The 16,207-nt window shown below is 32.4% G+C and overlaps 5 protein-coding genes across 5 annotated transcripts; 2 read left to right on the top strand and 3 right to left on the bottom strand.

The window, feature by feature from the left end:
- Positions 1–564: 564 nt before the first annotated feature.
- Positions 565–6,627, top strand: LOC130670007 (neprilysin-4-like). Its single transcript, XM_057473178.1, has 18 exons — positions 565–678; positions 1,014–1,242; positions 1,371–1,440; positions 1,526–1,629; positions 1,727–1,783; positions 1,863–1,920; positions 2,083–2,273; positions 2,330–2,567; positions 2,645–2,894; positions 2,966–3,242; positions 3,325–3,483; positions 3,573–3,808; positions 3,887–3,993; positions 4,060–4,118; positions 4,195–4,243; positions 4,306–4,492; positions 5,255–5,431; positions 5,560–6,627. The coding sequence occupies exons 2-18, from the start codon at positions 1,230–1,232 to the stop codon at positions 5,731–5,733; spliced, it is 2,406 nt and encodes an 801-aa protein (XP_057329161.1). The 5' UTR covers positions 565–678; positions 1,014–1,229; the 3' UTR covers positions 5,734–6,627.
- Positions 5,831–8,319, bottom strand: LOC130670008 (alpha-protein kinase 1-like). Its single transcript, XM_057473179.1, has 4 exons — positions 8,201–8,319; positions 7,635–7,907; positions 6,464–7,562; positions 5,831–6,368 (listed from the first exon to the last, which is right to left on the bottom strand). Exons 1-4 carry the CDS (start codon positions 8,222–8,224, stop codon positions 5,968–5,970), a joined length of 1,797 nt encoding a protein of 598 aa, XP_057329162.1. The 5' UTR covers positions 8,225–8,319; the 3' UTR covers positions 5,831–5,967.
- A 1,394-nt stretch (positions 8,320–9,713) lies between these two features.
- Positions 9,714–11,434, top strand: LOC130670003 (tetra-peptide repeat homeobox protein 1-like). Its single transcript, XM_057473175.1, has 3 exons — positions 9,714–10,662; positions 10,734–10,910; positions 10,981–11,434. The coding sequence occupies exons 1-3, from the start codon at positions 10,648–10,650 to the stop codon at positions 11,320–11,322; spliced, it is 534 nt and encodes a 177-aa protein (XP_057329158.1). The 5' UTR covers positions 9,714–10,647; the 3' UTR covers positions 11,323–11,434.
- A 35-nt stretch (positions 11,435–11,469) lies between these two features.
- Positions 11,470–12,212, bottom strand: LOC130670004 (uncharacterized). Its single transcript, XM_057473176.1, has 3 exons — positions 12,103–12,212; positions 11,793–12,035; positions 11,470–11,719 (listed from the first exon to the last, which is right to left on the bottom strand). Exons 1-3 carry the CDS (start codon positions 12,112–12,114, stop codon positions 11,531–11,533), a joined length of 444 nt encoding a protein of 147 aa, XP_057329159.1. The 5' UTR covers positions 12,115–12,212; the 3' UTR covers positions 11,470–11,530.
- An 851-nt stretch (positions 12,213–13,063) lies between these two features.
- Positions 13,064–14,319, bottom strand: LOC130670002 (annexin B11-like). The gene is made up of 4 exons (XM_057473174.1): positions 14,170–14,319; positions 13,863–14,099; positions 13,640–13,789; positions 13,064–13,557 (listed from the first exon to the last, which is right to left on the bottom strand). The coding sequence occupies exons 1-4, from the start codon at positions 14,179–14,181 to the stop codon at positions 13,381–13,383; spliced, it is 576 nt and encodes a 191-aa protein (XP_057329157.1). The 5' UTR covers positions 14,182–14,319; the 3' UTR covers positions 13,064–13,380.
- Positions 14,320–16,207: the final 1,888 nt, after the last annotated feature.

Genomic DNA, 16,207 nt, shown 5'->3' with positions numbered 1-16,207 from the left:
ACTAATAATCAGATTTAAATATAAACATCACATATCACAAATCATACATTATATAGATATATAAATATAGATAATGTTACATGTGCGGTAAATAGATAACTTGTGGCAAACAATCAATCGTGTGTCGTCAGGGTAACGGATCGTCCAAACAGTAGCATCACCGCACGGGATATTAACCTCATGATTATTTTTCTCGCCTACTGAGTACAATTTACGTCATACCTCCCTTGTGGGAGCGTAATTCCTGACCCCAGTGAACAAAACAGAAGCTTATGTCTATCTTCTATTAGAAAAAAAAAAAAAAAAAAAAAAACGCAATACAACTATTAACTCTGGTGACAAAGAAAATCAATTTGCATATCATATACATGTTATATACATTGTTGACTCTTGCATTTTTTTGTTTGTTTCCGCACTACATAATTCTTACTAGTTATTATTGTTTTAAATATTTAAAAACCAAGTCAATGGCATCGATTTGTTCACTGCAATTAAAGAAAACTGTCCTCAAATTATTTGATTATTGTATGGTAACTTTTGTTTAATTTTTCAGGCTGGCTGGTATCAGCCGATTTCACTCGTTGTCAGTAATTGATACAAGTAATTCATGTATTTCTATAAACAACTTTTATTTGCAAAGGAAAAAATGATGGGACACGCTAGATTGTCTCGTACCAGGTACTACTCCACAAGTTTAGATTTCGAAATACATTAAAGCTTCTTGATATTTTGTTATTGTTTTCAAATACAATACAATAATATAACAACAAAGTTGTAATTTCATAACAATTTGATGGCTTGAAATTATTAATTCGTAATTGTATTAATTTTTATGCAGCGATCGCTGTAACTTAACTTTCTCCTCGGTACTGTTTCATATATATATGTATATAGAGTTATTACTTTTCGCGGCACGCTAATTTTACAAAGTAAGATGCTTACGACTTTGTTATTACTTTAATTATTGTTTTTATTACCAGTAATTATATAAACTAATGATATTTAATAATTAGGATATGATTTCTATAAATAAATAAATAAATAAATAAAAAGAAGTTGTAACGGTAAAAGAAGTGGATTAAGCATGGAACTGGAAAGTGGCTGCAAGATACCGATCGAATGTAAAAGAGCATCAAAACCGCTAGAAATCGCGTTCACTCGGACACCCAGTTGTCCTACACGCGGTTCTTATATGTCGTCAGTTCGATCCGGTCAGTGGGACAATAAGCATGAACAACCAGCGTAAGCAAACTACTTTTTTTTATACTTAACTTTTTACACTTAATCGCGTCAGCTACATATACTTGATAAACATTTTTTTTTTTTTTTTTTTTATCAACAAACTGTATCTTGAACTTTAAATTTTACAGATGATGACTCGGTGGTATTTACTGTTGATAGTACAGCAAATTTAGTTCCTGTTAAATCACGGGATGCTTAGTGAGTATGCAGAAAATCGATCAAGTCTATATCAATAAAATATTAAAGCTTAAGTAAACCTGACTTTTATTACTTTTTAATTTAGTTTTAGAAAAAGAAGAGGAAGTAACAGGTCTGGATTTATTATGTTTGCTTTTTCTCTGTTAATTATCGGTTTGCTCGCGGGTCTAATCGCTATTGGAATTCTCTGTAAGTATTTTTTATCATTTTATTTTTTTAGATACTTTTTTGTTTATTTTGCTGGACCTAGTTGATATATTAATAATATATTGATTTATTTGTATAGATTTACATGTCAAGCGCAGTCTTACGTTATGCGATTCTGAAGAATGCATTCGTATAGGTACTCTACTTATTCGTATCTAATTATATATTATATTTATATTATTGACATGACATAATTTGTTTTTTATTTACGATAGCGGCCAGTTTTAAAGAATCTATGGACACTTCTATAGACCCATGCGAGGATTTTTATCAGTAAGTATATATACTTGTATATTTTCTACCTAATGGATTCAAATTATGGGATATAAGTTTTTGTAATGAGGGTAATGATTATGTTCAATTATGCGAGTCAGTAACTTTCAAGGTACGGCTATAAACTTGACTAAATAATATAATATAATAAACTTTAAACAGATACACTTGTGGAAGGTGGTCAGAAAATCATCCGACTTCTCAGCCGACTATGTTGAATTCTTGGTTTCATGAGAAAGCTGAGAAGATCAAGTGGAAGATCAGAAATTTGTTGAGCAAAAACTTTACAGAGTCTGAGGTACCTTGGGCTGTTGCACAGGCTAAAGTACTTTACAATAGTTGTCTTGACAAAGGTACCAAATTCAAATTTTTTTAAATTTAATTTATTGATTTTTTATTATTTGTTTAGTTGCTCTAGACGCTCTTGAACTTACGCCTCTACTCAATTTGCTGGAGGATTTGGGTCTGTCGCAGATACCAGCGGCTCTGGGTCAAAAGACCGGAGATTTTATAAAAATAGTTGCTCGAGCTAGAAAAATACTTGGGGAGGAGATTTTTATTGGATTCGATGTGATTCCCGACCCACGAAACGGCAGCAGAAAGATTATTTTACTTGACGTGCCAAGTATGATGGGTTCATTGCCGTTGTATGAATTAATTTTTTCTTTCATTACAAAAAAAAAAAAAAAAGTGGTTGGAAATTTAAAATATATATTTATTTAAGGAATGATGTTATTAAAAATCGTTTGAAAAGTGTGAGAGCAGGGAAAGCTAAACGAAATGAGGGTTCTAGTTCTGATCAAGACAGCTCAGATACTAGAGAAAAATCTTACGCAACTGCTGTAATTAAAGAATTAATAGTTAATGGTACTCATGATTCATGTGATTCGGAAAATAAAATATCTCCAGAGCAAGACAAAGTAATAAAAAAAGTTGTCGATACAATTTTTGACTTGGATGATTTACTCAATGTCGTAAGTGATTTGTTAAAATTCTTAAAATTTTATGATTAAAAGTTATGATTAATTAAAATAATCTTTATCAGATGTATGGCGTGGAAGATAACGAAACGTTGTCAGAAGAAGACATCAAAGATGATAACTATATGTTGGTAGATGATCTTCAAAGTATAACAGATGAATTCGTAAAGTCAGAAAACAGTTCATTGGAGCCAATAATTATTTGGCGACCTTATTTGGAAGAATTATTCAGAGGATTTAAAGACCTGGACCTCGATAACCGGGACAAAGTACTCGTCGTTAATATTGATTACTTTAAAGACTTGGCATTTTTGCTTAACACCGTTGAACAAGAAATTTTAGGTAAAATAATTTATAAATACTCATATTATATAACTAATAATTATGTACATAATAATTATTTAAGTATAAAAAATTTTTGAAGAGACAATTATATGGTGGATCGTCGTAGATCTGGTAGTGCCATATTCCTCAAATAATCTCAGGCATATTTGGTATGATTACATTGACAAACTGATAGATGTTGAGGTTTCTTATGATTCTCCGTCATTACATTGCGCTGGAGTTGTCAATGATATGATGGGTAACTATGATATGATAACTCGCACGTTTGATCAAAAATTTTACTTGTTAACAATCGTGTCAGTATTTTATTATGTTTTTATTTAACAGGAATGGCTGTGTCATGGCTGTTTGTCGATCGTCAATTTCACAACGTAACTGCACCGAATGTAATTGAAATGCTTGAGCACATAAGATCAGCGTTTCGTGAAATCGTCATAAGAACAAACTGGATTGATAAAAAAACTCAATTTGGGATTTTGGAAAAATCTAATGAAATGGCTTATGTTATTGGTTATCCCGAGTGGCTTTTTCAAGACAAACATCTCAATAAATATTATCAAGGGGTAAATTTTTTTTAAAACTTGAATTAACAGGTTCAGTTGCACAAATTATATTTGTAATTAAAAATATAACTATTTCAGATAGATTTAAAAAAAGACCAATACTTGAAAAATATTTTATCAATCACCCATCTAATGGCTGAGACAGAATTAAAATCTCTACATCTAATTCATACTCACGATAACCTGTAAGTGTTTTTCTTTGGAAAAAAAAAAATCCTCAAGATTATTTTACTGGAAATTCTATTTTTCAGCTGGGAGTTGGATCCAACCGACATAAACGCAGTATACACTTTCATGACGAACCATATAAGTATGTTTTAACTTGAATTTATCATAAAAACAATTAGAATATATTATAAAAAAAAATATTTGAATTACGGACGCAGCTTTACCTGCGGCTATTTTACAATTTCCCTTCTACAAACTCGGTTTGGAGTAAGCGCGCTACAAATAATCATGAAAGTAATAAGCATTTAATTAAATTTTTTCCATTGAAGGGCGTTGAATTATGGAGCGATTGGGACTATTCTGGGTCATGAATTGACGCATGGTTTTGACAACGATGGGCGACACTACGACGGCCAAGGAAATTTACGTCAGTGGTGGAGTAACGAGACTATTTTTCAATACGCTGGTAAAACTGACTGCTTTGTCAAACATTATGAGGAATACTACGAGAAAGATGTAACTATATTTATTAAGTATGTCGCGTTTTTAACGATAATTAGACGAAGGCCATGTATGATGGCAAATATTGACGATAAAGAATCTATAATGAGAAGTAAATTGTCAGGAACACCTCTGATGATAAATAAAGATGACAATGTACATATACTTGTGTATAAAGAATACCAGGTAACATTGCCACAGTTGGGAATAACTCCGGACAATACTAACGTTTTTTGTTCATTGGGATGCCCTTTAGTGGAAAAAAACGAAAAAATATCGCGTGCCAAATGCCAAAAGGGCGTATAAAAGTTATACGCCCTTTTGGCTTTGAAGAACCAAAAGGGCGTATAATTTTTTTTTTGGTGCCAATCGTTTTGTAAACATGTTCTAAGCCTCAAAATAAAAAAAAAATTTCCAAAGCCAAAAGGGCGTATATCTTCAGATACGCTCTTTTGGCGTTAGTACGTCAAAAAATTTTTTTCTGCAGATCTTTACGTTTCGAGCGATTCTAAAAAGAATGGCAAAAAAAAAATTTTTTATACGCCCTTTTGGCATGGAACCCTATCTAACTGCTGTAATACGCCCTTTTGGCATTTGGCACGCGATATATATATTCTAGGAAGAACTATATTTTGATTTTATTCGACGACGGGCAGATGCAGGCAGATGACACTGTTTGTGCAATTCTATGAAGAGTAGCCCACAACTTTTTTCCTGTTGGGAATAACTCAGCACGATATTCAAGTTTTTATACAATTTAATGTCTTATCGTTTCAGATTGATCAACACGTTGACGGGGTGTTAACTTTAAACGAGAATATTGCTGACAACGGAGGTCTGCACGAAGCAGTGCTTGCCTACCGAAGATGGAAAGCCAGACACGGTCAAGAGCCTTACTTACCCGGGTTCAGTTATCTGTCGCACGAACAATTACTGTTTCTCGGATTCGCTCATGTTAGTTTACATTTTCTTTTCTAACTTTATTTCTTCTCATAAATTTTTATCATTATCATACATATATTTAATTAGGTATACCACGGTTAGTTGATTTAATTATTTATTTTATATTTTCTAAAAAACAGTTATGGTGTGAGGATTATTCTCCAAAGTCCTTGAAATGGATGTTACGAGATTCACATTCTCCGGGGCACGTAAGATTAAAAGCTGTTTTGAAAAATTCAAAAGAGTTTAGTGATGCTTGGAAGTGTCCTATCGGCTCACCAATGAACCCACCTGAGAAATGTCGACTGTGGTGACTGGTGAGGAATGTGAATCTTACCAGCTGATGTGAGTTTATTTTTTTATAGAAAAATTATTGTATATTTTAAGTAATTTTAATGAAAGATATTTATATTATATAAGCGTTTTATTTACGGTATCGTACACACAGACTCGCTAATTTATTAATTTCTCGAGTTCACTAAGTCAACATAAGTCTATCTTACTCTATTAGATATAAAATTATTTTTTAGAGAGATAACTCTATAGATCTAGTAGATGTAACCACCATTGGAATCAACCTGCTGAATGGTTTCTGTGTGCTCGTGGGTTTGTTCTTGGCTGACAGTTTGTTGTTGCTCAACATGGTCATCAGTTTTTTGTCCTTGGGCTGGTTGTTCGCTTGTGTATCCCGTGAAAGTGTTGCCGAGATTGTTATTATAGTTGTAGCCTTGGTTGACAGAGTCAATGTCGATGGCGTCGTTGTATGCTTGGGGGCTATTGGAAAATTCATCTGCTGACGAGATTGGAGAGTCCTCAAGAGGGGGGAACTCTGCGAACTTTTGGGTCTCTGACAGATCTGAAAATCCAGGGAAGGAATGTCCAGATGAGGATGTCTCTTCCTCGGGAGTATCGTTGGCTGCGTAAGTCTGGGGTGCTGGTGCAGCTTCAACTAGTTGGAAATAACAATAAAAGTTATATTTATTAGATGATAATTAAAAATGAATATGCTAGTGATTTATCAATAATTAAATAATAAATAGTTACCTGACACTGATTTTACGGCTGGTGTGTAGGCAATTTTGGGCTCATGTTCAACTGGAGTCAAGTAAGTATTTGTGGGTTGTGGAGCTGGTTGGGGCTGGTAGTGATCAATTGATGGAGTTTTTTTTTCCTCAACTGGAGTCAAGTATGCATTGGTGGGTTGTGGAGATGGTTGCGGCTGATATTGTTCAACAGCTGGAGCTTTCTTTTCTTCAACTGGAGTTAAGTAAGTGTTGGTGGGTTGAGGGATTGGTTGTGGCTGATAGTGATTTACGGTTGGAGCTTTCTTTTCCTCAACTGGAGTCAAATAAGTGTTTGTGGGCTGTGGAGCTGGTTGTGACTGATGATGATGTACAGTTTGAGTTTTCTTTACTTGAATAACTGGAGTCAAGTAATTATTGGTGGGCTGTGGAGCTGGTTGATAGTGAGTCTGAATTGGTTGAGGTTGGTAGTGAGTTTGAATCGACTGGGGTTGATAGTAAACTTGAGCAACCTGTGGCTTGGGCTGTGGCTTGGGTTGTGGTTTAGGTTGTTGTTTAACTTGTGGTGTGTAATGAGGTTGGTATGTGTACTGTGGTACTTTTACTTGCTGAACCTGATGCCGTTGGATCTGGACTACGTGATGCTGTTGTGGCTGACGATGTTGCTCGACTGTGGGACTGATATACTGGTTGCTTGGTGCCACAGCTTTTTGAACGGGTACTTGAACGTGTTGATGTACGTGATTCTCTACGGGGGTTCCGTAAGACGTAATTGGCACTCCAGTTTCTTTAGCTATGACTGGTTGTTCCTTGACTGCGACAGGAGGACCGTAGCTAACTTGTGGTGCTTGATAATGATGTTCTTGATGCTGTTGTTGGTAATGGATTGGTTGAGGTTGCTGATATTGATGTTCAAAATGATATTGCTGTTGGTAGTGTTGTTCCTGATGGTGTCCATGATGTTGTTGTTGTTGTGGTTGTTGTTGTTGTTGTTGTTGATGATGATGATGTTCATGGTGTTGTTGTGGATGATGATTATGATGTTGTTCCTGGTGATGTTCATGTTGTTGAACTGGTACTCCATATGAAGTTGAAGGAATTACTGGACTAAAATGATGTTCCTAAAAATAAAAATATATTGAATAATAATAATTATTATTGTTATTTAATTAAAATATTTGAAATATACTAACGTGAACTGTTGGAGCCTGGTAAGTTTGATCAGGATAGCTGACAGGGGTGCCTGGTTGATATCCAGGTGGTCCATATACCGGAGCAGGTGAATTGTATGATCCAGAGTACTCGCCAACAGATTTTACTACTTGGACTCCACTGTTGTGGTGATTATCATGGTGGTGATGGTGGAGATGGTAGTCAGTACCATACCGTGGATCTCCTGGAAGAATATCTCTTCTCTGCCTATTCGAAGCAACCGGCAAACTCAATGCCGAACCTACCAAGCATACCTACACCAAAATATCAAATAAAAAATATATTAATTAATTAATAGGTAAAAAAAAAAAAAGACAATATTTAATCTCTGTTAATTATTATAATTTAAGCTAATATTGCGTCGTTAATTGTGTAATAAATAATTAAATTTTTAATTAATTAATTAATCACAGACTTATATGCCCAATAATTAAAATTTTGAATAAAACACTTTAAGTTAAAAATGAAAACACTGCAGTAACTACTAATTTACTTTATTTAGTAATTATAGTAATTATTATTTTTATAATCATCACAGAAAACTCACCACCGATAGTAAAAGAAACTTCATGTTGATTGTACGGAGTTCCGTAAAGAGTTGAGTGTCGATCGAAGAAGATTTCGAGTTTTTATAGATGCCCAAGTCCCTCCCATAATATTTCGTAATTTTTGGTGATGGCATTGGTAGAACTAGATATTTAAACAGCTTCTTTTTTACTTTTTAAATCTTCCACCTCTTATTTACTTTTTTTTTTCGCCTGAGGATACTAAATTTCTTCGTACAAATGCATTTTTTTTTAAATTTTATTGCAATTCCTACAAACAGAAGCATTTAAATAAACCAGGAGCTTTTGTCAGCTTGTCAAAGTTTTTCAATCTCATCAATAATACAGATGCGCAGGTATAATAATAATAATAATAATAATAATCTCTTTATTTATTAATTTCTTATATGCTATCTTTCATCAGTTCCTAAATCATTCTCGCAGCCAAAATTTTTACTTTTTTTTCTTTTGTCATTTCAATTTAAGTTGATTGTAATTTTATGGACTAGCCAAATTTTCCAGAAAAACTTAAAAAAAAAAAGAAAAAATAATAACTCGTATCGAAGGTGAAAGGGCGTGAAAGTACCGAATACCTGAAAAAATATTCAACGATTTTATGTCACAATTGAACTTTCTAAGGTATCATTTATGTTAATTTATAAAAATTCACTTAATTTGCATTTGCCTAATCACAAAAAGGTCTCCAAATTTATGAAAGACTATATAATTATTAACATATACATAAATATAAATATATTTAGTGTTTACAGTCTTCATTTATACATAAAATTTATACATTATTTATTGATGTCTCAACATATTTTCCTATCAATATTATAAAAATTTAATTTTATAAATTATATTACTCAATATTTTTTTGTTTCGCCCAATATATCAATAAATCAACGATCGGTTCATAATATATGTACGCCAATTATTTAATTGAATTTGCAAATATATAACGTACATGTCAAGTGTCAAAAATGATAAAATTTTTTTTTTAAACTATTGCGAAATCGGCATCTAAGAACCGGATATTTATTTTAAATTAATTTAGTATCAATTTTATCCTTGAGTCAATAAGCTAACGATTAATTATTATTTATGTATTTGATTGGTCTTTCTTATTAAAATATTTATTATGTATGAGTTTGTCAGTATTGAAGTAATCGTTTAAATACATAGAAAATTAATATAAACGTAGACAGCAGCAAGACGAAATAATAAATCAAGGATTACAAGGAGTCTCTATCTCACGGTGATGATCAAGGATAACTTAAGATATATAATGTATATATATGTGTTGATGTATAGGATGTAAATTTCAGGTTCGCAAATTAGTGAATGACCGACTGGGGGATCGACCTCGAAAAAAAAGATAAAAGTCGCAAGATAATATATTTTTAATTTAAAAAAAAAAAAAATTATGCATCATCGTGTCTATTATAAATATTTAAAAATAAATTAACCAATAAAATGATTATATATAATCCCATCGGTTTTATTTAAAAAATTATATGTAGTAATATATGGCTCGATTGTGCTTCAATAGCTGAATATTTTGAATGTCTTGTGTAAACAAGAGATTCTGTAATCATGATTAAGATAAAAGAATCTTCGAAACATAAAAAATTTTCATCAGACAGGATCTCCATTATTTTAAAACTAATCGGTGAAGGTGAGAGCTCCATTCCATTATTTATAAAATATTAATACTCTTCTTCCGAATTATTTTTCATCGTCCTTGACAACATTTAAAGATCTTGTTATTTTTTTATTTTATTTTTTATTTTTTTTTTTACTGAATAATTAATTAATGATGAAGCGATTGATCCCTAGATATTATTATTATTGTTGTTTTTTCCAAATCTCGTTAATTTGTTTTTTTCTCTAAGAGAAAATTAAATAACACAGGAAATTCAGATAAATTTTTCAGATCTACGGATGATTGACCTGGGAGGGATTAAAATAGAATGGGTTTAAATCACGTGCAATGTTCCGGTGGTTTATAAACCTTTCACCATTCTCTTACAATCTTCAATCTATCCTCTGTGATCTTGTTATTTTAGCAATAACTAATTAAACATAAATATTATTTAATATAAATTCATAATATTCGTGACTTAATTTATCTCAATGCTAGAGTTTACAGATAATGATTATCTATAATTAAGAATATTATAATTGTACGAATAGTATAGGATGATTACAGTTAAACGATCAAATATCAAACGCGGAACTACAAGTTATTATGTTACTTTTTCCTTAAATAAATCTTATAGCAGTGATAGTGTCCAGTGAGTGTAGGAAGAAAGATGAAAGTGTTTTCATTGTGAAGGTATGAAACAGAGTTGCTGGTATATAAACCGGCAACCGTTCTTTCATCATCCTAGTATGATTCATAATCAGAGCAGTGACATTGATCTTGTTTTACCACAAGTCCAATAAGATGTTTCATTTTATCGTAAGTTAAATATTCAAATACATCCGTAATTTTGTTACTAAATCTCATTTAAAATATTATAATTATTTCAGCTGATGATGACTCTACTTTCAACATCTTACGCATACCAGGCTTCTAAAGAGGATTATTATCAGTTCCCACGTCCACGTTTGATTTCTCAGTCATTTAATATCGCCGACTTACCTCCGAAAGTTATTAAAATTACCAAGACGATCGCCGTTCGCGTCCCAGTACCATACCCAGTAAAGGTACATCATCAATTATAAAATAAATAAATAATATTTTATTTTTTAAAAATATTTTTAAAATATTTAACAGGTCCCGTATCATGTTCCGGTGCCAGTGCCAGTAAATCATCCGATACCGGTCCCCGTTCCCCAGATAGTTAAAGTGCCTGAGCACATACCCTATGAGGTATCCAAGCATGTACCAGTGGAACTTAAACAGCAGGTGCCGTTTTTTATATCCAAGCCCGTGCCGATTCCTCACCCGATTCCCGTACCGCATCCCGTCAGGATAGATCGGCCTATTCCGTATCCAGTTCCCTACAATGGACCCCATCATCAACAACAAAACAATCAGCACTATCAAGTTCACGAAAATCATCAACCAGAAGAAAGTCAAACTAATTTCTCCGATTCAAACGAATTAAATCATTAGTTTATTATGTAATTTTATTTATTGGTTATTGTGTATGAAGGTGTAAACTGTTTTGTAGATTGATTATTTAAATAATAAAAGTATTAATAATATTTAATATATAAAAATTTTTATTAAAAAAAAATTGATGTATTATACAATTACGAGTATTATTAAGTATCTATAGACAGTGTCCAGTTTTTATGAGGTTTAATTGTCAAAAGTAGGCTTATTTTTTTGAATATTTGCTGACGATAACGGGATGAGTTATTCCAACAACACGTTTGACATATGGTACTGCATAGGTATCAGGAACTTTAACCGCAACTGGTACAGGATGATATGTCTGAGCGACTGCTACTGGAAGGTGTTTTCTTACTTCAAGACCATATGGGCGGTCGTATACTTGGTACTGCACCTGTTTAAATCGAATATTATCATCATTATCAAGGGTATTAGAAAGTTAATCCCAGTTAAAATAATATACTTACGGGAAGTTGAATGTGTTTTTCGACAGACACAGATTGATGAGATACCGGAACAGCATATTCCTTAGATATTGCAGAGTACGGATAGGTATTGAAACTGATATCTGGAGTGTATGCATATCCGTAACCAAGGTCAATTAATCCTCTTTTGTCTTTTTTCGTTGTGTCTGTTGGTGCCTTATTGTCCTCTTTCTTTACCGCTGCGCCGATTGCCAGTGACACCAAAGTCATAAAAATAATAATTACCTATAAATGTGAAAAAGCAATTGTTATTATTTGTAAATATGATAAAAAACAAATTTTTTTTTTATACCTTTGACTGCATATTGAAGAGCTTGTTGTACTAGTTGCTGATTGAACTCGAGGTTGTGAAGCTGTGAAGAATACCCCGAAAATTAGTGCTTATATATGCTAAGACAAACCCTTTGATGACGTTAAAAGTGGCAGTGGTGGTGGTGGTGGACTTGACCAAGTCCACTCAGATAGGATCATTGACGACAGAAGACACTAATTTACGATTTGTTGCGCAACTCTAATGGTCCTACAATAAAAAAATAATCGTCACATATCCTACGTCATCACATTTCTACGCCATGGGAATAGATTATAATTTTGCCATTGCTTCGATGGGAATTGACGTAGTTTAGTTTTTTTTTTTATATAAAATACAAGAGTCAAGATACAAATGAAAGTGCTTGGATTTATTGTTTCCGGCCTTCGAGATCGGAGAATATAATTTAATCACGAGCATATTTTTGAATCACTTTAGATCTGACGTACTCTCATATAGATACCGAATTATAATTTTTTTAATTGAATGTTTTTTAAAAGTTTTATTGTAAGTCCATAAATAGGATATTATGCAAATATAATTTTAATTCTATCTATTGATTTTTTTAGTTAACTGCGTCATCGGTAGTGAAAAATATTGAGATTACTCGAAGCATTTTGATCAACTAAATCGAATTATTATTAAAAATCGCATACGATCTAAATATAATTTATTTCTATAAAATAAATGGACATAAAGATTAGATCCGAAGAACGTAACGTGCCCTTTTGTCGCATGTGCAAATAAAATCTGAATCTATATGTATAAGTCAATGACGAAACATTGCATTCGTTTTCCCACGATTAATAATAGTGTATTCAGGTGAGTAGTACTTACAATACTTTTGCAATAGCACAATATATTATATTTGTCGTAAGATTATAATATTTTTTTTTTTAGGAAAAAATAAATGTAGACTTTTTTTACGAAAACATTAAAAAATTGAATTTATTAATCAATTCGCTAAGATTTACAAATAGTTTGAACACAAACGTTAGAGTATTTTCATTTTGCTAGGTCACATGTATTTTCACAATAATATGTATATCTTTATCAATAAGTCGGATGCTTATACAAGCTGACGATTTGGTCTCAGATGTTACTATCATAATTATAATTACTATTATTATTTATTATGATTATTAAAGTTAAACTTTGAAAAATACTGTAAGGATTGTAAAGATAGGAGATAGGTATTTTTTAATAGAGTTGATTCGACGCTAGATCTTTATTTAACTTAATTACTGAATAATTAAATTATTAGTAAAAGTGTCCGTATCCATGACCGAAACCGTGTCCGTAACCATGTCCGTAACCGTGTCCGTAACTATGTCCCAAATCATGTCCGTGGTCGTAGCTCTTGATGTAGACGGGAACCTTTTCTTTGATGTAAACTGGGTGAGGAACAGCAACTGGTACTGGATGGGGTTCAGGTACCTTATTTAAAGTAATTTATTTTTATTAATATTTTTATAATTTTTTAATATTCGCTGTAAATTAATTTTATTAATAAACTTACTTTTACGGGGTAGGGTGCAGGTACTGGAACCTTAACATGTACTGGGTAAGGTCGGTCGACGGGAACAGTAACAGTTTTGGTTTTGATTACTGGGTATGGCTGGGGAACTGGTACAGCAACTGGTACTGGTTTAGGTACAGCAACTGGGACCTATAAAAAACATAATAAAACCAATAATTAATGACTCTTATTCTATACAAAATAATATATAAATAATCAGTACCTTGACGGGGTAGGGACGGTCAACATGAACTGGGTAAGGTTTAGGCACTGGGTATGGAACAGCAATAGTTTTAACATGAACAGTGTGATGATCATGGTGTCCCAAATCATGTCCTAAGTATCCGTGATCGTAACCGTGACCGTATTCTCCGTAGCCGAGGTCCAAACCAAAAAGACCCCGTTTTTTAACATTTTTGTCTTCCTCTGCGAAGACCGCAGCGACAACCATCAAGCAAATCTGTAAACAAAAATATATATAAATCAAAGTTTGAAGAAAATAAAAGAAAAAATAGTAGCTCTCAACATACCAAAACCTTCATGTCGACCAAGCACTGTTTACTCGTTCGTTGAGTTAAATCTGTTCTGCCGATATTCGCTGAAACAACCCTTTATATAGGGAATTTACTTTCATTTGGCGATAGCACCCCGCCACAATAACCAATAGTTATTTGTTCCTTCTAACGCCACACCTACTTACCTTACACGCATTTACCTAATACATGTATTCGCGATCTATTACTTTATAGCCTAGACCCGATATATCTCTGTATGCTTCTATGCTTATGTATTATAATACATAATATACTTATACATATTTACTTACTTTATATACACTACAAGTTGCTGTTGTATAACACGTCACCTTAATGATCGTTTCTCTGTATGTAAATCTATCGTTATAGGTTTTTTTATAATAGTTTATATAGTATATATATATTCATCAAGTTCTATACATTTACGGCTTTACAAACGATTCACCAACGCAATCATCTGTACCGTTTACTATCTCATTCTTTCCTTTAATTAATTACCTCAAGGAATTATAAGTTATTTATCAACAATTACTTTATTAATTATAAAAATCGTATTGAAATTTTTAAGCGACTCTATCGAGTGATTTATCTTTTATAGTTTTTGCAATGTCGGAAGTTCTGCCCCTTGAGGTCCTGATTAGTAAATATTACGTCCTGAGTAATGTAGACCGGTGTATGAGATATTACGATATTTTTAAGTCTACTTTAAGAGGTTTACGCCTAACAACAATTTCCTGTTGTCTCTATTCATTCATTCAGTATTTTATTATATATTTCGACAGTTTTAATTTATCAATTTCTGACGCTGTTTCTGCAACCAGTTAAAATTAAATCCGCGATATTATATATATTATAAAATTAAAAAGAAAATATTTAAATAAAGTAACTCAATACTGACCGAAGCCACTAGATAATCGGAAATATGGGTAATCTTTCAGCGGTTTCACATATTGGATTAGTCTCAAGTGTCTTTATAATATTCATCCTCTACTTTTCTCTTTCACCGGTTGCGTAATAAACACACTCGCGATTGAGTTCTCATGTGCGTGTTTATTGCTAAAATCGCTGCTCCTCGTCTGCATTTTTTTTTTTTTTAAGGGCCAAGTGTTTTAAGATTTAAATTCAAATTTGTAGCTTCTAATTATATATAAATCATTGTGAAAAAATTTAACCATTTGCATAAAACACGCATCCGAAAATTATCGACGATTTGCTCTGTTTCATAAGATTATGACTTTCAGTTGATGGTTATTATTTATTTAATCGTTTAATAATTTATGTCGCCGACCATGAGATTTATCGAGAGCAAGATATTTAATAAAAAAAACATCAAAGTGCTTTTAGATTTACGTCATCCACACTTAAACCAAAGTGTATACACTACTACCATCACTATTCCTATATTTTTTGACAATTTTTAATGTTAATTAATGACTGTCTCTCCATACATCTGATTCAACGTTGATCAAGGTATACAAGTTAAATCGTGAGAATAAAGAATATCGTGGGTAAATGTATCCCAAGTGAATATACACGCATATATGAGAGAGTGAAAATGAAAATATACATAGACAATTGTATTTATAGATTAGTATTTGTACAAGTACCAGTTGCTACATATTCAATTCTATCGCGGGTTAGTAGTATGAACACAGCTTCGTAGTCAGATTCGTGAGAACGAGATCCGTGTAGGGCGCACCCTGAATTTGTTTAAATCTCTGTCTAATATTTATATGCATCGCTTGAAAAAAAAAAAATAAAAAAAAAAGTATCTCTAAAGGACACCGTGTTGATTTAGGAAAAAACAATGAGTGTAGTTGTCATGTAATTTATAAAATACATGATGTAAAATTATAAATGTATAAGAATTTAATTTAATTGAATGATTAGAATATTGACTTGTATACACGAGAACCCGTTAATGGACTGAACAATAGCAAGGTTAAATGTTGATCCAAGCACGAGAGCATATAGTTATATATATTAACAATTCAATCCCGTGACCGTGACACAGAAAAAGGGAATTCCTTGT

Source organism: Microplitis mediator, chromosome 6, assembly GCF_029852145.1.
Source record: "Microplitis mediator isolate UGA2020A chromosome 6, iyMicMedi2.1, whole genome shotgun sequence".
Classification (NCBI taxonomy): domain Eukaryota; kingdom Metazoa; phylum Arthropoda; class Insecta; order Hymenoptera; family Braconidae; genus Microplitis; species Microplitis mediator.
Note: the sequence above shows the minus strand (reverse complement) of the source record. Positions and strands in the feature narration are given on the sequence as shown.